Source organism: Galeopterus variegatus, unplaced genomic scaffold, assembly GCF_000696425.1.
Source record: "Galeopterus variegatus unplaced genomic scaffold, G_variegatus-3.0.2 Scaffold1242, whole genome shotgun sequence".
Lineage (NCBI taxonomy): Eukaryota > Metazoa > Chordata > Mammalia > Dermoptera > Cynocephalidae > Galeopterus > Galeopterus variegatus.
In genome coordinates, this window is record NW_007727353.1 from 329,211 (window position 1) to 345,345 (window position 16,135).

The 16,135-nt window shown below is 33.4% G+C and overlaps 1 protein-coding gene across 1 annotated transcript in view; it reads left to right on the forward strand.

Moving 5' to 3' along the window:
- Positions 1 to 16,135, forward strand: part of ATAD1 (ATPase family, AAA domain containing 1) — a 54,475-nt gene that overhangs the window by 20,497 nt on the left and 17,843 nt on the right. The window contains exons 5-6 of the mRNA XM_008575814.1: positions 2,268 to 2,468; positions 13,302 to 13,408. Coding sequence (XP_008574036.1) covers positions 2,268 to 2,468; positions 13,302 to 13,408 — 308 coding nt within the window. The remainder of the gene's footprint in view (positions 1 to 2,267; positions 2,469 to 13,301; positions 13,409 to 16,135) is intronic.

Genomic DNA, 16,135 nt, shown 5'->3' on the forward strand with positions numbered 1-16,135 from the left:
ATTTTGAAAAATTGATTTTCTTTGGCCATAAAGGTCTACATTTCGCTCAATACTTTATGTTTAAATGGATTTAGTAAACTGCTGAATTGATAACACTAATTATAATCCATGAAGAGAAATAATTGAAAAAACTTAATGCTGCTAAGAAGTACCAAAACTAAACTACTAGGAATAAATATTCAAAGTAATAAAAGAATAGTACGAAACAAATATAACATTCCACAAGCATTGCATTCATTTATGAAGTGATAGTGTAGCTGCAAAGTCAACAAAATATGGAGACTTTCACATCAATACTTTGCTCTAAAAACCCTAAAACTTGAGTAATAGGTATATAAAAAATTTGCTAGTAGATATGCATTCCACATTAAATTAAGTCATCATAGTGATGAAATGTTATGATATGCAAGCATCTGCCCTCATCCCATATGTTTTCAGCTTTAAATAGCTTTAGATTACTCTTCTTTATTGTTTTACATGAGCCATCCAAAAGAAAAGTATCAGTAGAAAATTCAACTTATAACTGACTTAACTAAATTTTAAGCACCTAAATGGACTTAATTAAAAATTGCAAACACTGCTTGAAAATATTAACATGTTTTGGCAAAGCTTAGAGATTTAAATTTGAAAGTCAGCTTTTAAAAAGTTTAAAAGAATTAAGCTTGGGTTAATCAGTTTTATAACTTGAATCTTAAAATGCTTGAGAAAGTGTTTGAAAGTTATTTTGAAGTGCTTGGTGTGAAAAAATTTTGTTAGGTTTATGGAATCAAGTGCAAGTTTTTCATTTAAAAAAATTAGATTTGAGGGGAAATTTTATTTTTTATTTTCATTTATTTTTTTGAGCAGTTTAAATATTTTATTAATGGCAGTGGGGATGTGAGTATGCTTTTTCATTACCCAGATAAATAAAAGCTCCTGGCTTTTATTCCTCCAAGGCATTTATTTTATTTTATTTTGTTTTGTTTTGTTTTAATTTATCAACGTACAATGTAATTGATTTTTTGTGTCTGTTTACCAATTCCTCCTTTTTGGTAGGAAATTTTATACAAAATATTTTTCTTCTTGTATTTTGAATTTTATTTTTATTATATAAGAAGAAAATTTTGAGTACCTCCAAATCCCCTCCAGTTTACCCTAGCATGCCCATCTCTATAGATATTGTCATTCTGTAAGTGAGAAAAGTTGGACTTTGAATCTAGCAAGTATTTTGAGAGGTGTGCAGTTTATAATTTTTGTTAGGCCTGTCTGTAGATGACTTATTTATAAACAGGGCAATAATTTTAGTATTATATTAATTTAGAAAATGCTACTTTAGTTCAGAAACAGTTGGCGATAATTCCCAAAGTGTTCAAGACACCAGCCTGTTTAGATCCTTTACTCAGGTAGGTTAAAAGTATTAACCTTAAATTGTATTTAGCATCAAACTGCTGTCAATGGAGACTATAGGTTTTATTAATACATTTTATTCTTTGGAAATTAAAACAGGGATGACTGATAATATCTGATCCTTTTAAGAAAAGATTATTATCTGTTTGGAAAAGGCACATGTGCTTTGGCTAAAACTTAAGTCTGAACAACAGCAAAACAGTGTTTGCCGCAATCTGTTTTGAAATTGTCTACTTTCTCTGGGCTGTTGTCAAAGTGCTATCGTGCTGTGTCAGCTTGTGAAGGTGGAAGATGTAAGATTTTATTTGTCAACCATTGATAGAGTGGTGTGAGTTTGGATGTCCGCGTGATAGTCTTTAGTATCCTGAACTCTAATGTTTGCCGCAATCTGTTTTGAAATTGTCTACTTTCTCTGGACTGTTGTCAAAGTGCTATCGTGCTGTGTCAGCTTGTGAAGGTGGAAGATGTAAGATTTTATTTGTCAGCCATTGATAGAGTGGTGTGAGTTTGGATGTCCGCGTGATAGTCTTTAGTATCCTGAACTCTAGACCTTTTCATGAAGAGAGGAGGCACAAGGATGCTGTAATCCCCCAATATAAGAGTACTTCAAAAAGTTCATGGAAAAATAAAATTGAAAGATAATACTAATCTTTCCGTGAACCTTTTGAAGTACCCATGTACAAGTATGTGTCATCACTGACACTGAACTTAGAACATGGTGTCTTTTTCTCTGCTGCCTTTTCAACTGCAAAAAAGAATAATAGCAGAACCATGCTAGGAAGATTTTAGTGTGGGCAGAATTAATGTTATATTGATTACTGCCTAAAATAAAGCAAATATCTTATTTCTTAAAGGTAACAATGAAATATATCAATTTCCAGGTGTTCTTCTCTATGGGCCTCCAGGCTGTGGTAAAACTTTGATTGCCAAGGCTACAGCCAAAGAAGCAGGCTGTCGATTTATCAACCTTCAGCCTTCAACATTGACTGATAAGTGGTATGGAGAATCTCAGAAATTGGCTGCTGCCGTTTTCTCCCTTGCTATAAAGCTACAGCCTTCCATCATCTTTATAGATGAAATAGGTATGCTATGTTTTTTCTGTGTGAGTATTTTAAAAAGCCATTTTTAAAGGTGGTATTTAAATAATCAGTTTAGTTTTTTTAACATTTATTAGGCCGTATTAATAAAGCAAAAGACATAATCAGCATCCTAATATGCTATGTATATTTCCCATGTTGTAGAATGAACCACAGTCTATTCATTTCCCTATTTAATGGATAGGTTTTTGTATCTCTTCTTTATTACAAACATTACGTAGTGGACATCCAAACACATGTTTTCTCATGCGTATAGGTTTGCCCAGGATAGATACTTAGAAGTTGAGCTATTAGGTTTTGTGATGTGTCTGTTTTCAACCTTACTAACGTTACCAGTTATTCAACATAGTTATACCTATATTCATTCCCACCAGAGTATAGTTTCTATTTTCCTACATACCCTCTAACATTTATTTTTTCAGAAATTTTCGCTAATTTAAAGAGCGTGGATTATCTCATCGTTGTTTTAGTGTATGTTTTCCTGCTTACCGGTAAATTTGAGCATCTTTTAACATGTTTATTAGTCATTTGGGTTTCCTTGCCTGTAAATTACCAGTTTTTTGTTGGAGTTACTTGCCTTTTTCTTGGTAATTCTTTGTTGATGTTTATCATCATTACAAATATTTTCTAGATTGCTTATCTTTTCATTTTGTTTATGATAGTTTCTTTTACAGTTATTACAATTAGATTATAGTCACTTTCATCAGTGTTTTTCCTCCATTATTTATGCTTTTTGTATCTTGTTTACAAATTCCTTCATTATCCCCATAGATATTCTCCTTTTAAAATTATTTTTATATATAGCATGAGGTAGGAATCTAATTTATTCTTTCCCAAAAGGATAGCCAACTTCTAAAATAGACTACTTTTCCCTGTATGTCATGACTTTTATATTAGTGGGCTCTTTATAGATCAATATTTTTGTTCTGTTCCTGGTACAATAAGTTATATTTTTATATATAAATATATATAGCTTTATTACTATCACTTTATATATTTAGCTTTAATTATTATAGTTTGGAATTATATATTATTATAATTATATGTAGTATGATAGGCTATTTAAAAATATAGGGAAAGGTAGATATAGATATATAGTTTAGTTCTGTTTTGGTTGCTTGTTTGCCTTAATGTGTCTTTTCCCATCAATTTATTCCTTTAATTATTTTGGGATTTTGGTGTGTATCTTGAACAAAAGAGCATTTAGCTAGATTTTTTTAAAAAATTAAAGACTCTAATTACCTGGAAAGGGTAGTTAGTTTGCCTTTATTATGATAGCTGATATATTCAGATTTATTTCTACTATGATATTTTTTGCATTTTATTTACAAATCTAGTAGACTTTTTTTTTTTGGCTTTATCTATTCTCTTTGCTGCTATAGATTTAGAAGTTATACATTCTTTTTCTTTTAGTGAAACATTTAGCATACTTGCTTATCTTAAAAGTCAAATGTAATCATTGTCTCTGCTTCCCTCCCAAACAGTAGAGACCTTAGAACTCTTACATATTAGTAATTCTTCTCATCTGTTACATGTTGGTGTTGTCCAAAATTTTACTTTTCTTGTTTTACACTTTTGATATTAGTTGTTACTTTATACTGGCATGGCTTGTTTAGATAGCCACATGTTTGCGACTTTTTTGCTCACCATCGCTTCTGGGATCCTACCTTTTCTGGATTTAATTTTCTTCTTACCAAAGTCTCTTTGAAGTATTTTCAGCAAAGGTTGTAAAGAATGAATTCTTTGTGTGAAAATTTGTTATTTCTATCTTTTCTCTTAAATGATACAGACTTTCTGTCCCTCAGCATTTTGAAGTTACAATCCCATTGTCTTCCATTCTTTCTTGTTGGTTTTGAGAATTCTGCTTATTGGCTAATATTTCTTTCTAAGTAATGTATCTTTTCTCTCAAGTTACTATTAGATTTTTATGTTATTCTGCTTTTTGACTATGTTTTTTCTAGGTCTGCATTTTTTGTACTTATTCTGCTAATAAGCCTCATCGTGGTTTTTAATCTGAGGGTGCATGGCTTTTGTTAATTCTGGGAAATATCTCAGCCACTGTATATCTTTGAATGTTGTGATGCTCCCATTTGGAAAAAAATTCTTCATTTCTCTACTTAATTTTTAGTCATTTCCACAGTTGTCATCTAGTTCTCTACCATATTTCCTCAGTTGTAAGACATACTATTTTGTTGTTTGTTTTTTTACACTGTAACATCCCTGAAATTAGGATAGTATGTTATAATTTAACTGGCAGAATTTTTCTTCTTTTAACATCATAGTTTCATAGGCAGCATTTTAAACTTCTTGTTGGTGTGTAAAATAGTGGTGCAACACAAAAACCACTCAATCTTTGAGTAGGTTATGAAAAGCAATTCTTTTCTTGGCTGCATTTAATTTTCCAGCCATTGGGTTTGTGTTCTGTTCATTATATTTGAACTTTAGAAGTTCTCTTTGTTTCTTTTTAAAGTTTATCCTTTTTTCATTGTAGCTTGCTTTTTATTTTAGAATTTCAACCTCTTTTATGTCTTTAAATTTTTATTTTATTTTATTTATTTTTAAGCAGGGACTTTTCTGTAGATTTGAAAATTTTCAAAATAAGTTGGGACAGGAGAGCAAGGTTCACCTTCCCCACAAGGCCTTTTTATTGCTATTCCTATCTGCTCTTTTAGACTTTTCCAAGGCTAGCTCACAGTTGATTTCAGCTTAGTTATTATCCTAAGCCCCTCTCTCACTGTCAGGTTATTCTGGTTTTCACAATATTAACCACTGCCTGAAAATTCCTTTCTGTTAGTATGTTTCAGAGAGAACAAGTGTCCTCCTAGATCAGACTGGCACTTTTTCCTACATATTAATGTCAGAAATCAGAATGCTTAAAGTTGCTGTCAGCTTGACTGTACTTTCCAGTGTTTGGGTTTGCTTTCACCAGTCACCAGGGGGCACTGTTAACCCGATTAGTATCTGACTCAGGTTTTAGACCATGCTATGCACTTTGAAGTCACTAGGGCAAATTCCAAATTGCTAAATCACTGCATTCACATGTCAGAATGCACCAAATGAAGTCACTGGCTTGCTTTTAATTAGTTTAACCTTTAAGCTTTTAAAGGTATAATCAACCAGGTAAAGCCAATAGGGAATATTTCCCAACATTTCTTACGTAAATTCAAATTTTGGGTTCTTCTTTGAAGTAAAACAGGCTCTTCATTGTTTTCCCAAGTTGCAGAAATTCTCTCTCCATCTTTTCCCACAGTATTCCTTTGTTCAATCTTGGCTGCCATAATCAGGCAGACAGAAAGCATAAGTAAATTTTTATTGTATCTTGTAATGGAAACCTTAGCAGCAGACTGTAAGATTTTAAGCATATTATTTTTATTTAGTTTTGTAATTGCTCTATTGTTTGAAATTCTAATTCTCCTTTATTGTTGTTGACTCTTTCTCATAGTGGTTTGTTTCCTTGTGTCATTTATAACATTAGATAGCTTTACATTTGTTTTTACATGAGAATTCTGCATTGCCTACAAAGATCCAGAGTATTTTCATACCTTCTGCTTAGAGCTTCAGGAATCTGATCACTCAGCACCAACTTTTATGATAATTTCTCAGCTTGAGTGTTTCTAGACTGAATGGTAGTACAGATTTAGACTTCATACCTAAGAAAGACTCCCCATGGTCCTGGTTTTTTATTTGTCAGGGGGGACATATTTTCTCCCAGAGCCCAGTCGAAGAGAGACAAGCTTCCTTGTAACACCCTATAGTGATGAGCAGAACTTTTTTTCTTGTCTACACTTCTGTGAGCATCTTTTCAAGCATCTTGGCTTCAGCCTTATCCATATTAGCAATAAAGTGGAACCTTTTGATGCTAGTGCTATACGTGGGTACCTGTTATGTACACACACACACACACACACACACACACAGGCTTAATCATCTCAAGTTCTCTCCCTTCTTATTTCCAGTTCCCTTTTTTCTTGAACTTTGGGTTTCTTTCTTTCTTACAGTCTCAGATCTTCATTAACTTTTTTTTTATTGATTTTATTTTTTTTTAGAAAAGTTTTAAATTTACAGAGAAATTGATCAGAAAGTGTGAAGTTCCCGTGTTACCCCCCTACACACACACACGCGCGCGCGCCCGCACGCGTCCCCCTATTGTTAATACTTTGGGGCTGGCTGGGTAGCTCAATTGGTTAGAGCGAGGTGTTATAACACCAAGGTCAAGAGTTTGGATTCCCATACACGCCAGCTGCCAAAAAAACCCAAAAAACAAACCTTTGCATTAGTGTGATATGTGGTAAAATTAATAAACCGATATTGATAAACTGTTAACTAAAGTACATAGTTTACATTAAAGTTCATTCTTTGTGCTGTACAGTTTATAGACCTTTGACAAATACATAATATCCTGTGTCTACCATTACAGTATCTTATAGAATAGTTTCAGTGCCCTAAGAATCCCGTGTTCCACCTGTTTGTCCTCCCCTCCTTCCCCCCAAACTCCTGGTACCCATTGTCTCTATAATTTTGCTTTTTGCAGAATGTCACAGCTTGAATCATATAATATGTAGTTTTTTCAGAGGCTTCTTTCTTAGCAATATGTATTTAAGTTTTCTCTATGTCTTTTTGTAGCTTGATGGCTTGCTTCTTTTTACCGCTAAATAATATTTCATTGTGTGGATGTTTTATTCATCTATTGAAGTACATCCTCTTTTGGGCAATTATGAATAAAACTGCTAACATTCATGTGCAGGTTTTGTGTATACGTAATGTTCAACTCAACTGGGTGGATGTTTTATTCATCTATTGAAGTACATCCTCTTTTGGGCAATTGTGAATAAAACTGCTAACATTCATGTGCAGGTTTTGTGTATACGTAATGTTCAACTCAACTGGGTAAATACCTAGGAGCACAATTACTGGATCAGTGATAAAACTATGTTTAGCTTTGTAAGAAACTACCAAACTGTCTTCCAAAGTGACTGTACCATTTTGCATTCCCACTGTAAATAAATGAGAGTTCCTGTTGCTCTGCATCTTCTTTAGCATTTGGTAGTATCAATTTTTTGGATTTTAGCCATCATAGTAGATATGCTGTTGTTTTTTTATATCTCATTTTTTTTAAATTTGCATTTTCCTAATGACATGATGTTGAGCATCTATTCATATGCTTATTTGCCATCTCTATATTATCTTTGGTGAAGTGTCTGTTCAGATCTTTTCCCCTTTCTTTGATTAGGTTGTTTGTTACCTTATTGTTGAATTTTAAGAATTCTCTGTATTTTGGATATAAGTCCATTATCAGATATGTGTTTTACAAATATTTTTTACCAGTCTGTGGTTTGTCCTTTCATTCTGCTGACAGTGTCTTTCACAGAGCAGGATTTTAAATTTTGATAAAGTCCAACTTATCCATTTTTTCTTTGATGTATCATGCTTTTGTTGTTATGTATAAAAACTCATTACCAAACCCAAGTCATGTAGATTTTCTCCTACGTAGGCATACCTCAGAGATATTGCAGGTTTGGTTCCAGACCTCTGCAGTAAAGTGACTATCACAACAAAGTGAGTCACACAAATTTTTTGGCTTCCCAATGCATATAACAGTTATGTTTACCCTATACTGTAATCAGTTAAGTGTACAATAATAGCATTGTCTAAAAAAAAAGTACATACCTTAATTAATACTTTATTGCTAAAAAAAAATTGATAATAATCATCTCAGACTTCAGTGAGTTGTAATCTTTTTGCTGGTGCAAGGTCTTCCCTCAGTGTTGATGGCTGCTGTCTGATCGGGGTGGTGGTTGCTGAAAGTTGGGTGGCTATAGCAATTTCTTCAAATAAGACAATAATGAAATTCACTGCGTTGATCACCTCTTCCTTTCACAAAAGATTTCTCTGTAGCTTGTGATGCTGTTTGATAGCATTGTACCCACAGTAGAATTTCTTTCAAAATAGAGGTCAGTCCTCTCCAGCCCTGCTGCTTTATCAACTAAGTTTATGTAATATTTTAAATCTTTGTTGTCATTTCAGCAGTGTTCACAGCATCTTTACCAGGAGTAGATTTCATCATGAAAAAACACTTTGCTAATCCATAAGAAACAACTCTTCATCTGTTAAAGTTTTATCATGAGATTATAGCAATTCATTTACATCTTCAGGTTGTACTTCTAATTTTAGTTCTCTTGCTGTTTCCACCACATCTTCAGTTACTTCCTCCACTGATGTCTTGAACCCCTCCAGTTACCCATGGGGGTTTAAATCAACTTCTTCCAAATTCTTCTTCATGTTGATATTTTGACCTCCTCACGTGAATCATGAATGTTCTTAATGGCATCTAGAATGGTGAGTCCTTTTCAGAAGGTTTTCAATTGCCTTTGCCCAGATCCATCAGAGGAATCACTATCTATTTTAGCTATAGCCTTATGAAATGTATTTCTTAAAAATAATACGACGTAAAAATTGAAATGACTCCTTCATCCATGGGCTGCAGAATGTATGTTGTGTTCGCAGGCACAAAAACATTAATCTCTTTGTATATCTCCATCAGAACCCTGAGTAACCAGGCTCATTGTCAATGAGCAGTAATATTTTGAAAGGAATCTTTTTTTCTGAGCAATAGTTCTCAACAGTGGGCTGAAAATATTCAGTAAACCATGCTGTAAAGAGATATGCTGTCATGCAGGATTTGTTGTTTCGTATATAGAGTACAGGCAGAGTAGATTTATCATAATTCTTAAGGGCTGCAGGATTTTCAGGATGGTAAATGAGCATTGGCTTCCACTTCAAGTCACCAGCTGCATTAGCTGTGACCAATGAGAGAGTCAGCCTGTCTTTTGAAGCTTTGAAGCCAGGCAATGGCTTTTCCTCTCTAGCTGTCAAAGTCCTAAATGGCATCTTCTTCCAATATAGCGCTGTTTTGTCTACATTGAAAATCTTGTTTAGAGTAGCCACCTTCATCAGTGATCCAAGCTAGGTCTTCTGGATAACTTGCTGCAGCTTCTACACAGCACTTGCTGCTTCACTTTGCACTGTTATGTTGTGAAGATGGCTTCTTTCCTTAAACCTCATGAACCAACTTCTGCTTGCTTCAAACTTTTCTTCTGCAACTTTCTCACCTCTCTCAGCCTTCATAGAATTGAAGAGAGTTAGGGCCTTGCTCTGGATTAGGCTTTGGGTTAAGGGAATGTTGCAGCTGGTTTGTTCCTTAGTCCAGATCACTAAAACTTTCTCCATATCAGCAAAAAGTCTGTTTGGCTTTCTTATCATTCGTGTGTTCACTGGAGTAGTACTTTTAATTTCCTTCAAGGACTTTTTCTTTGCATTCACAGTTTGTCTAAATGGCGCAGGAGGCCTAGCTTTTGGCTATCTTGGCTTTCATCATGGCTTCCACACTAAATAATTTCTAGGTTTTGATTTGATGTGAGAGATGAGGGCTGGCTGGTTAGCTCAGTTGGTTAGTGTGGTGCTGGTAACACCGAGGTGCAGAGTTTGATCCCTGTACTGGCCAGCCACCAAAAAAAAAAAAGAAGAAGAAGAATATAAAGTGTGAGAGAAATTTGACTCCTCCTTTCACTTGCACAGAGAGACCATGGTAGGATTATTTATTGGCCCAGTTTCAATATTGTGTCTCAGGCAATAGGGAGGTTCAAAAAGAGGGAAAGAGATGGGGGATGGCCAGTTGGTAGAGCAGTCCGAACACACACACACAACACTTATGTGGGCATAGTTCATGGTGCCCCAAAACAATTACAATAATAACATCAAAGATCACAGATCACTATAACAGATACAATAATAATGAAAAAGGTTGAAATATTGCAAGAATTACCAAAATATGACATAAAGTGAGCACATGCTGTTGGAAAACTGACATAGATATATAGACTTGCTTGATGTAGGGTTGCTGCAAACCTTCCATTTGTAAAAACAAACAAACAAGCAAGAAAACACGGTATCTGCCAAGCACAATAAAATGAAGTGTGCCTGTATTATCTTCTAGAAGTTTTATAGTTTTGTATTTTACATTTAGATCTATGATCCATATTGAGTTAATTTTTGTGAAAGTTATAAGGTCTGTGTCTAGAGATTCATTTTTTTTTCATTATTTAATCATTATTTAATGATAAATGGCTCAATTTATCAAGACGACAAACAATTGTAAGTATATATGCACCCGACATCAGAGCAACTAAATATTTAAAGCCAATATTAATGGACATAAAGAGAGAAATAGACAGCAATACAATAATAGTAGGGGATTTTAATATCCCACTTTAAACATGGACAGGTCAACCAGACAGAAAATTAATCAGAAAATACTGAAATTGAACTGCACTTTAGAAAAAATTGACCTAAGAGATATACACAAAACTTGAAATGCACCAGAGAAAGAATACATATTCTTTTGTAGTACACATGAAACATTCTCCAGGATAGAGCATGGGGTAGGCCACAAAAAATGTCTTACCAAATGTAAGAAGATCAAAATCATATCAAGTATTGCCTCTGACCACAATAGCATGAAATTAGAAATCAATAACAGAAGGGATTTTGGAAAATTCACAAATATGTGGAAATTGACCAACATGCTCCTGACCAACCAATGGGTCAAAAAAGAAATCAAAAGGGAATTTAAAAAATACCTTCAGACAAATGGTGATGGAAACACAACGTACCAAGACCTATGAGATGCATCCAAAAGCAGTTCTAAGACTGAGGTTTATAGCAATAAATTCCTACATTAAAAAATGTAGAAAGATCTGCCCCAAATAAACTAAACTTAGCCCTCAAGGAACTAGAAAATGGGCAAGCTTATTCAAAAGTTCGTAGAGAGAAGAAAGGAATAAAGATCAAAACAGAAATAAGTCAAATATAGAAGAGAAAAACCATGGAAAAAAAGCAATAAGATGAGGGTTAAAAAAAAAAAAATTGTGAAATCCTTGGCTAGACTAAGAAAAAAAGAGAGAAGATTCAAATACATAAAATCAGAAATTAAGATAGAGACATTACAATTGATGCCTTAGAAATAGAAAGGATCCAAAGGGACTATTATGAACAGTTTTATGCCAACAAAGTTGATAACCTAGAGGAAATGGATAAATTCCTAGAAACCTGCTTACCAAGGTTGAATCAGCAAGAAATAGACAGCCTGAACAGACCAATAACAAACAGAGAGAATGAAGTAGTAAATAAAAAACTAAAAAAAGAAAGGCCCAGAACCAAATGGCTTTCCAGCTGAATTCTACCAACTTTCTTTTTTAAAGATGAGAGATTCATTTTTTGCATGTGAATGTCTAGTTGTTCCAGCACCATTTGTTAGATATGCATTAACTTTTTAAAAAAATATTTAATCTAACTTGTTTTTAGTGTTTACATGTATCTTTTTCCTTTTATGTTGTTGAGCCCTTACGTTTGAAGTGTCTCTCTTGTAAATAGCATACAGTTTGGTTTTTTTTAACCCAGTCTAATATCTTAATCATGGTTCTAGTCCATTCACTTTTAATGAGATTACTGATAGTTCTTTTTACTTATTCAGCATTTTATTTTATTTTTTATATTATTTTAAGCAGCCATCTTGCCAAAATCACTTCTTGGTAGTGAAGATAATTTAGGAAGTTTAAGTAGGCAGGTGAATTTACAAAATTTTATCTTTAAAAATTAAGCAATTTTAAAATGACTGGATTTTCTATATCTAGAATAGATGAGTTAGTTTGATTCATAGTCTAATGATAGGACAGATTATACAAAGTTGAAACTATATAAGAAAATCCAGGACATATGTTTATCATTGCAGGGCTCTACCATGTCATGGTGATATGTTTTTGTTGGAATTGCTTTTTTAAAAACTACGTGGTGCTGATAACACCAAAGTCAAGGGTTCAGTTCCCCACACTGGCCATCCACCACTTGCCCCCCCCCCCCCAAATTGTTCACTTCCTAAAAAAATATTTCTTGAAGTTTGGCATGTTACAAAGCATTTTTGTGCCACTTGTATGTATAACTGACAAATTCTGAGTTGTAGTTTCAATGCTGAAATGTCACAGTTACTCAGAAATGCTAACGATTTATATGGATATAAGACAAAACATTTGAAATGGCATTGTACTAGAAAATCCAAGATTTATTTTTACTGTATTTTTTTTTTTCATTCTTAGTATAATATGTACCATCTTTTAGTCTTTTTATGTTCTAAAAGGAACATGTTTCCCCCTATTCAAAAGTATTTTATGTTCATTGTAGGCAATTTGGAAGACAAAAAATAACTGAAAGGAGAAAGTTAAGAGTGTCCTTAAGTCCGTCCCTGAGCTATAACCAAAGTTATTAGAATTTTGGTATATTTCCTTAGAGGCTTTATAACTGTGTTTATTTAACTTACAAATATATGTGCATGCTGGCATGCTTGTTTTGAACTGTTTTCTGTCTTACATTTTCCCATGTCATTTTTATTACCAGGAAGGTACATGAGGGAAAAGGATGTGACCACATAATTGAGAGTGCACAGGATTCAGATAACTTGGAAAGTTAGGGGCAAAGCATACATTCTTTCCTCCAAGATTCTACTTTCCAGCCTCTCAGTACCAGATTCTTATTTCCCTTATATATATTGGCATGAACGTATTGTTAGTAAAAAAATGAAGATTATTGATAGTTTTAATTTGCCTAATAATTCACCAACATTATTATATCAGAATGATGTCTGAAAAGGCATAGTTAACCCTCTTTCTTTGTAATCTTTCATAAAGTTATCAGCTATTAATTAGATGACTTGAAATTATATAAATAATACATTATTAATGTCTAAGGTAAAGGACCTTTTCCTTCTAGATTCCTTTCTACGAAACCGTTCAAGTTCTGATCATGAAGCTACCGCCATGATGAAAGCTCAGTTTATGAGTCTCTGGGATGGATTGGATACTGATCACAGCTGCCAGGTATTTGAACAAAATCTGCCCTCAACTTGTGGTGTTTTTATTGTTAATAGAAATTTGGTGGGCTACTTACACCTTTGTACAAAAGTTTATTTCATAATTATTTATACATATCATTAAGTGATGAGGATCTAAAAGAATATGGTTTGTACAAATCTCATCCATTTTGAGGGCTTCATGTTTAACAAAATGTTAATAGATTGCCTAAATGCCTGAAACAGATGCAGTGGGAGAGTGAAAACTAGGGTAAAACCTTTCCTTGGAATTTTCTGAACCTCTCTGCCAAGGAAGAGGAAGTGGCTTGTGGTTGTGAGGTATGGTGTGCCTGTTTCTTTTTTGTTATTCTTTCTGTTTTACTTGACTCTTACTTTTGACTCTTACCATAATTCCTTACAGCTTTTACTCTCAGTTCTATTATCACTTATCTTATTTTCATTTTACTGTGTTAATTAGTTGTTGAAACTCATGTACTCTCTCACTGCCACGCGTGCTTTCTTTTAGATCCCAATTTTATACTAGACAGTCTTCTATCTTACGCTTTGTCTCTTCCCCTCACATGGCTGTAAAAACCACAGCTAAGTTCCCTTGTTATGCTTCCAAAGGAAAAACCAGCTTTATTGCTTTATCTTTCAGTTTTTCTTTTTGGGTTCTCAGTTTCACTGGTTTTTGGCCTCTGAATATTCCATACTTTCTTTTAAGCTCAATGATGTAAACTTTTATTAATTTTAAAAGAAAGTTAAAAATTTTTTTATCTAGCATGTTTGTTTTTTCTGCCATATAGCTGGAAGTGGAAGTCCTACAACCATTTTTTCAGGTTATTTTTTTTTAAATGAATCACTTATATCTCATGGAAAAGTTAACAGTGTTCTTTTGTTTTTTTAACTTCAGTGTAGGCATTTTCTGTTTTGTAGTCTGTTTTACCTATTCAAAAAACATTATACTCAGAATCACACCTTTCAGTCACTTCTTAAAAATTTGGCTGTTTTTTCTTCAGTTATTGTTTCTTCTCCATTCCCCAGGTTTTATTTCCTAGAATGGCAGTTTGATGTATGTAGGATCTTACTTATATTCTGTCTTTTAACTTGTCTTTCAAATTTTCTGTCTCTTTGTGCTAGATTCTGGGTAATTTCTTTGCCTCTTCCAGTTTGATAATTCTAGGTTCAGTTGGAGCTCTTCTCCTATTTAACCCTTTTATTGAGCTTATTATTTCAGTTATTATGTTGTTCAGTTCTAGAAATTCTTATAGATTGTGTTTCAAGTCTACCAGGTCAATTTTGATAGGTTCTTTCCAGTTACTGATGTTTGCAATTGCATTAAAAAACCAGAGCCCTGGCATCAACTAGCTGTGTAACTGACCTTGGTCAAATTTTGTAATCAGTCTGTTTTTATATATATAGTGGGAATAATATTTGTAAAAAGGGAAGAATAGTATCCGTCTCAGAATTGTAAGGGATTACTCTGGGTAAAGAGCTTGTAACAGTGCCTGGCATATACTTATTACGTAAGGATTTGCTATATGGTTTTTTGATTTCATATTCCTTTAAATATTTTACATAGTAATTTCATAGTCTGTTTTCAGTAATTCTAACATATAACTGTATATATGGTTCTGTCATTTGTTATTTGAGTTTATAGGGTGTGTTTTGTGATTTAGTGGGAAACTCATATTTGGTAGAACTTTGTATGTGAATTCTTTGGAATCTAGGTTGAAGGTTTGTTGCTCTAAGGAGATTTTATATTTGCCTTCTGCCAGATTTTTTTTTCCCTGCAAAACAAATTTGATATCCATGTTAGCTGGACATAAGCCGGGGTTGCGATTTTGGTATTATAAGGCTGTGCTCTAACCATCCGAGCTAACCAGCCAGGCCTATTTGAATTTTTAAAATACTTGATTATTTTTATATGTTTTATAGCCAGAGGGTTTAAGGGTCTCTTAAGTCCACCACATTACCATAAATCAGAAGTCTGAACCACAACATTCTCAAGAAGATAATTAAGCCACATGTCTTCCTTCTACATTACCTTTATGAAAGTATAATTTTATTAACTTAGGAAACAGCCATTAGCTTTTGTTGAATGGTTAAAGAGAAAACACAACACACATAAATTTAGGTGACATTAATAGAAACATTTTCTGTTAATAATTAGTTTTAATAAATGTGTGGGATTTATCACTGGAAGTCATTTACAGATTGCCAAAAACTAATTATCCTCCTAAGCAATGGTATTTACAATACTTAGACAATTGGATAGTCTGTGTAAGAGAAAATATTTTAATAGTATACCCTATCAAAGTATAGTGTTCAGCTGTTTAAAGCAAAGGACATAAAGGCAATTGGGTGAAGTATTCTACAGAGCCACTTCATTCAGAGCTCCACAACATGGTTCTGGTACAGCACAACTTAAAACTCAGTTTTCAGATGTGTAATTTCCTATTACACTAATAGCAATTACTGTTTTCATTATGATGAGTTGATTTGATCTAGAAAATGGAGATGTTGCTTTTTTATTAAACACTATTAACTTTTTTTAGCCTTTATTGTGTGTTGAGGGGATTAAAACTAATATTATTTATTTTTATTTTTTTGGCAACTGTCTGGTACAGGGATCTAAACCCTTGACCTTGGTGTTATTAGCACCACACTCTAACCAAGCCAGCCTCCAATATTATTAATTTTGAAAAATAGTTTTAGATATGTTCTACTTCCATATGAGCCAGTTAGCTTTTCT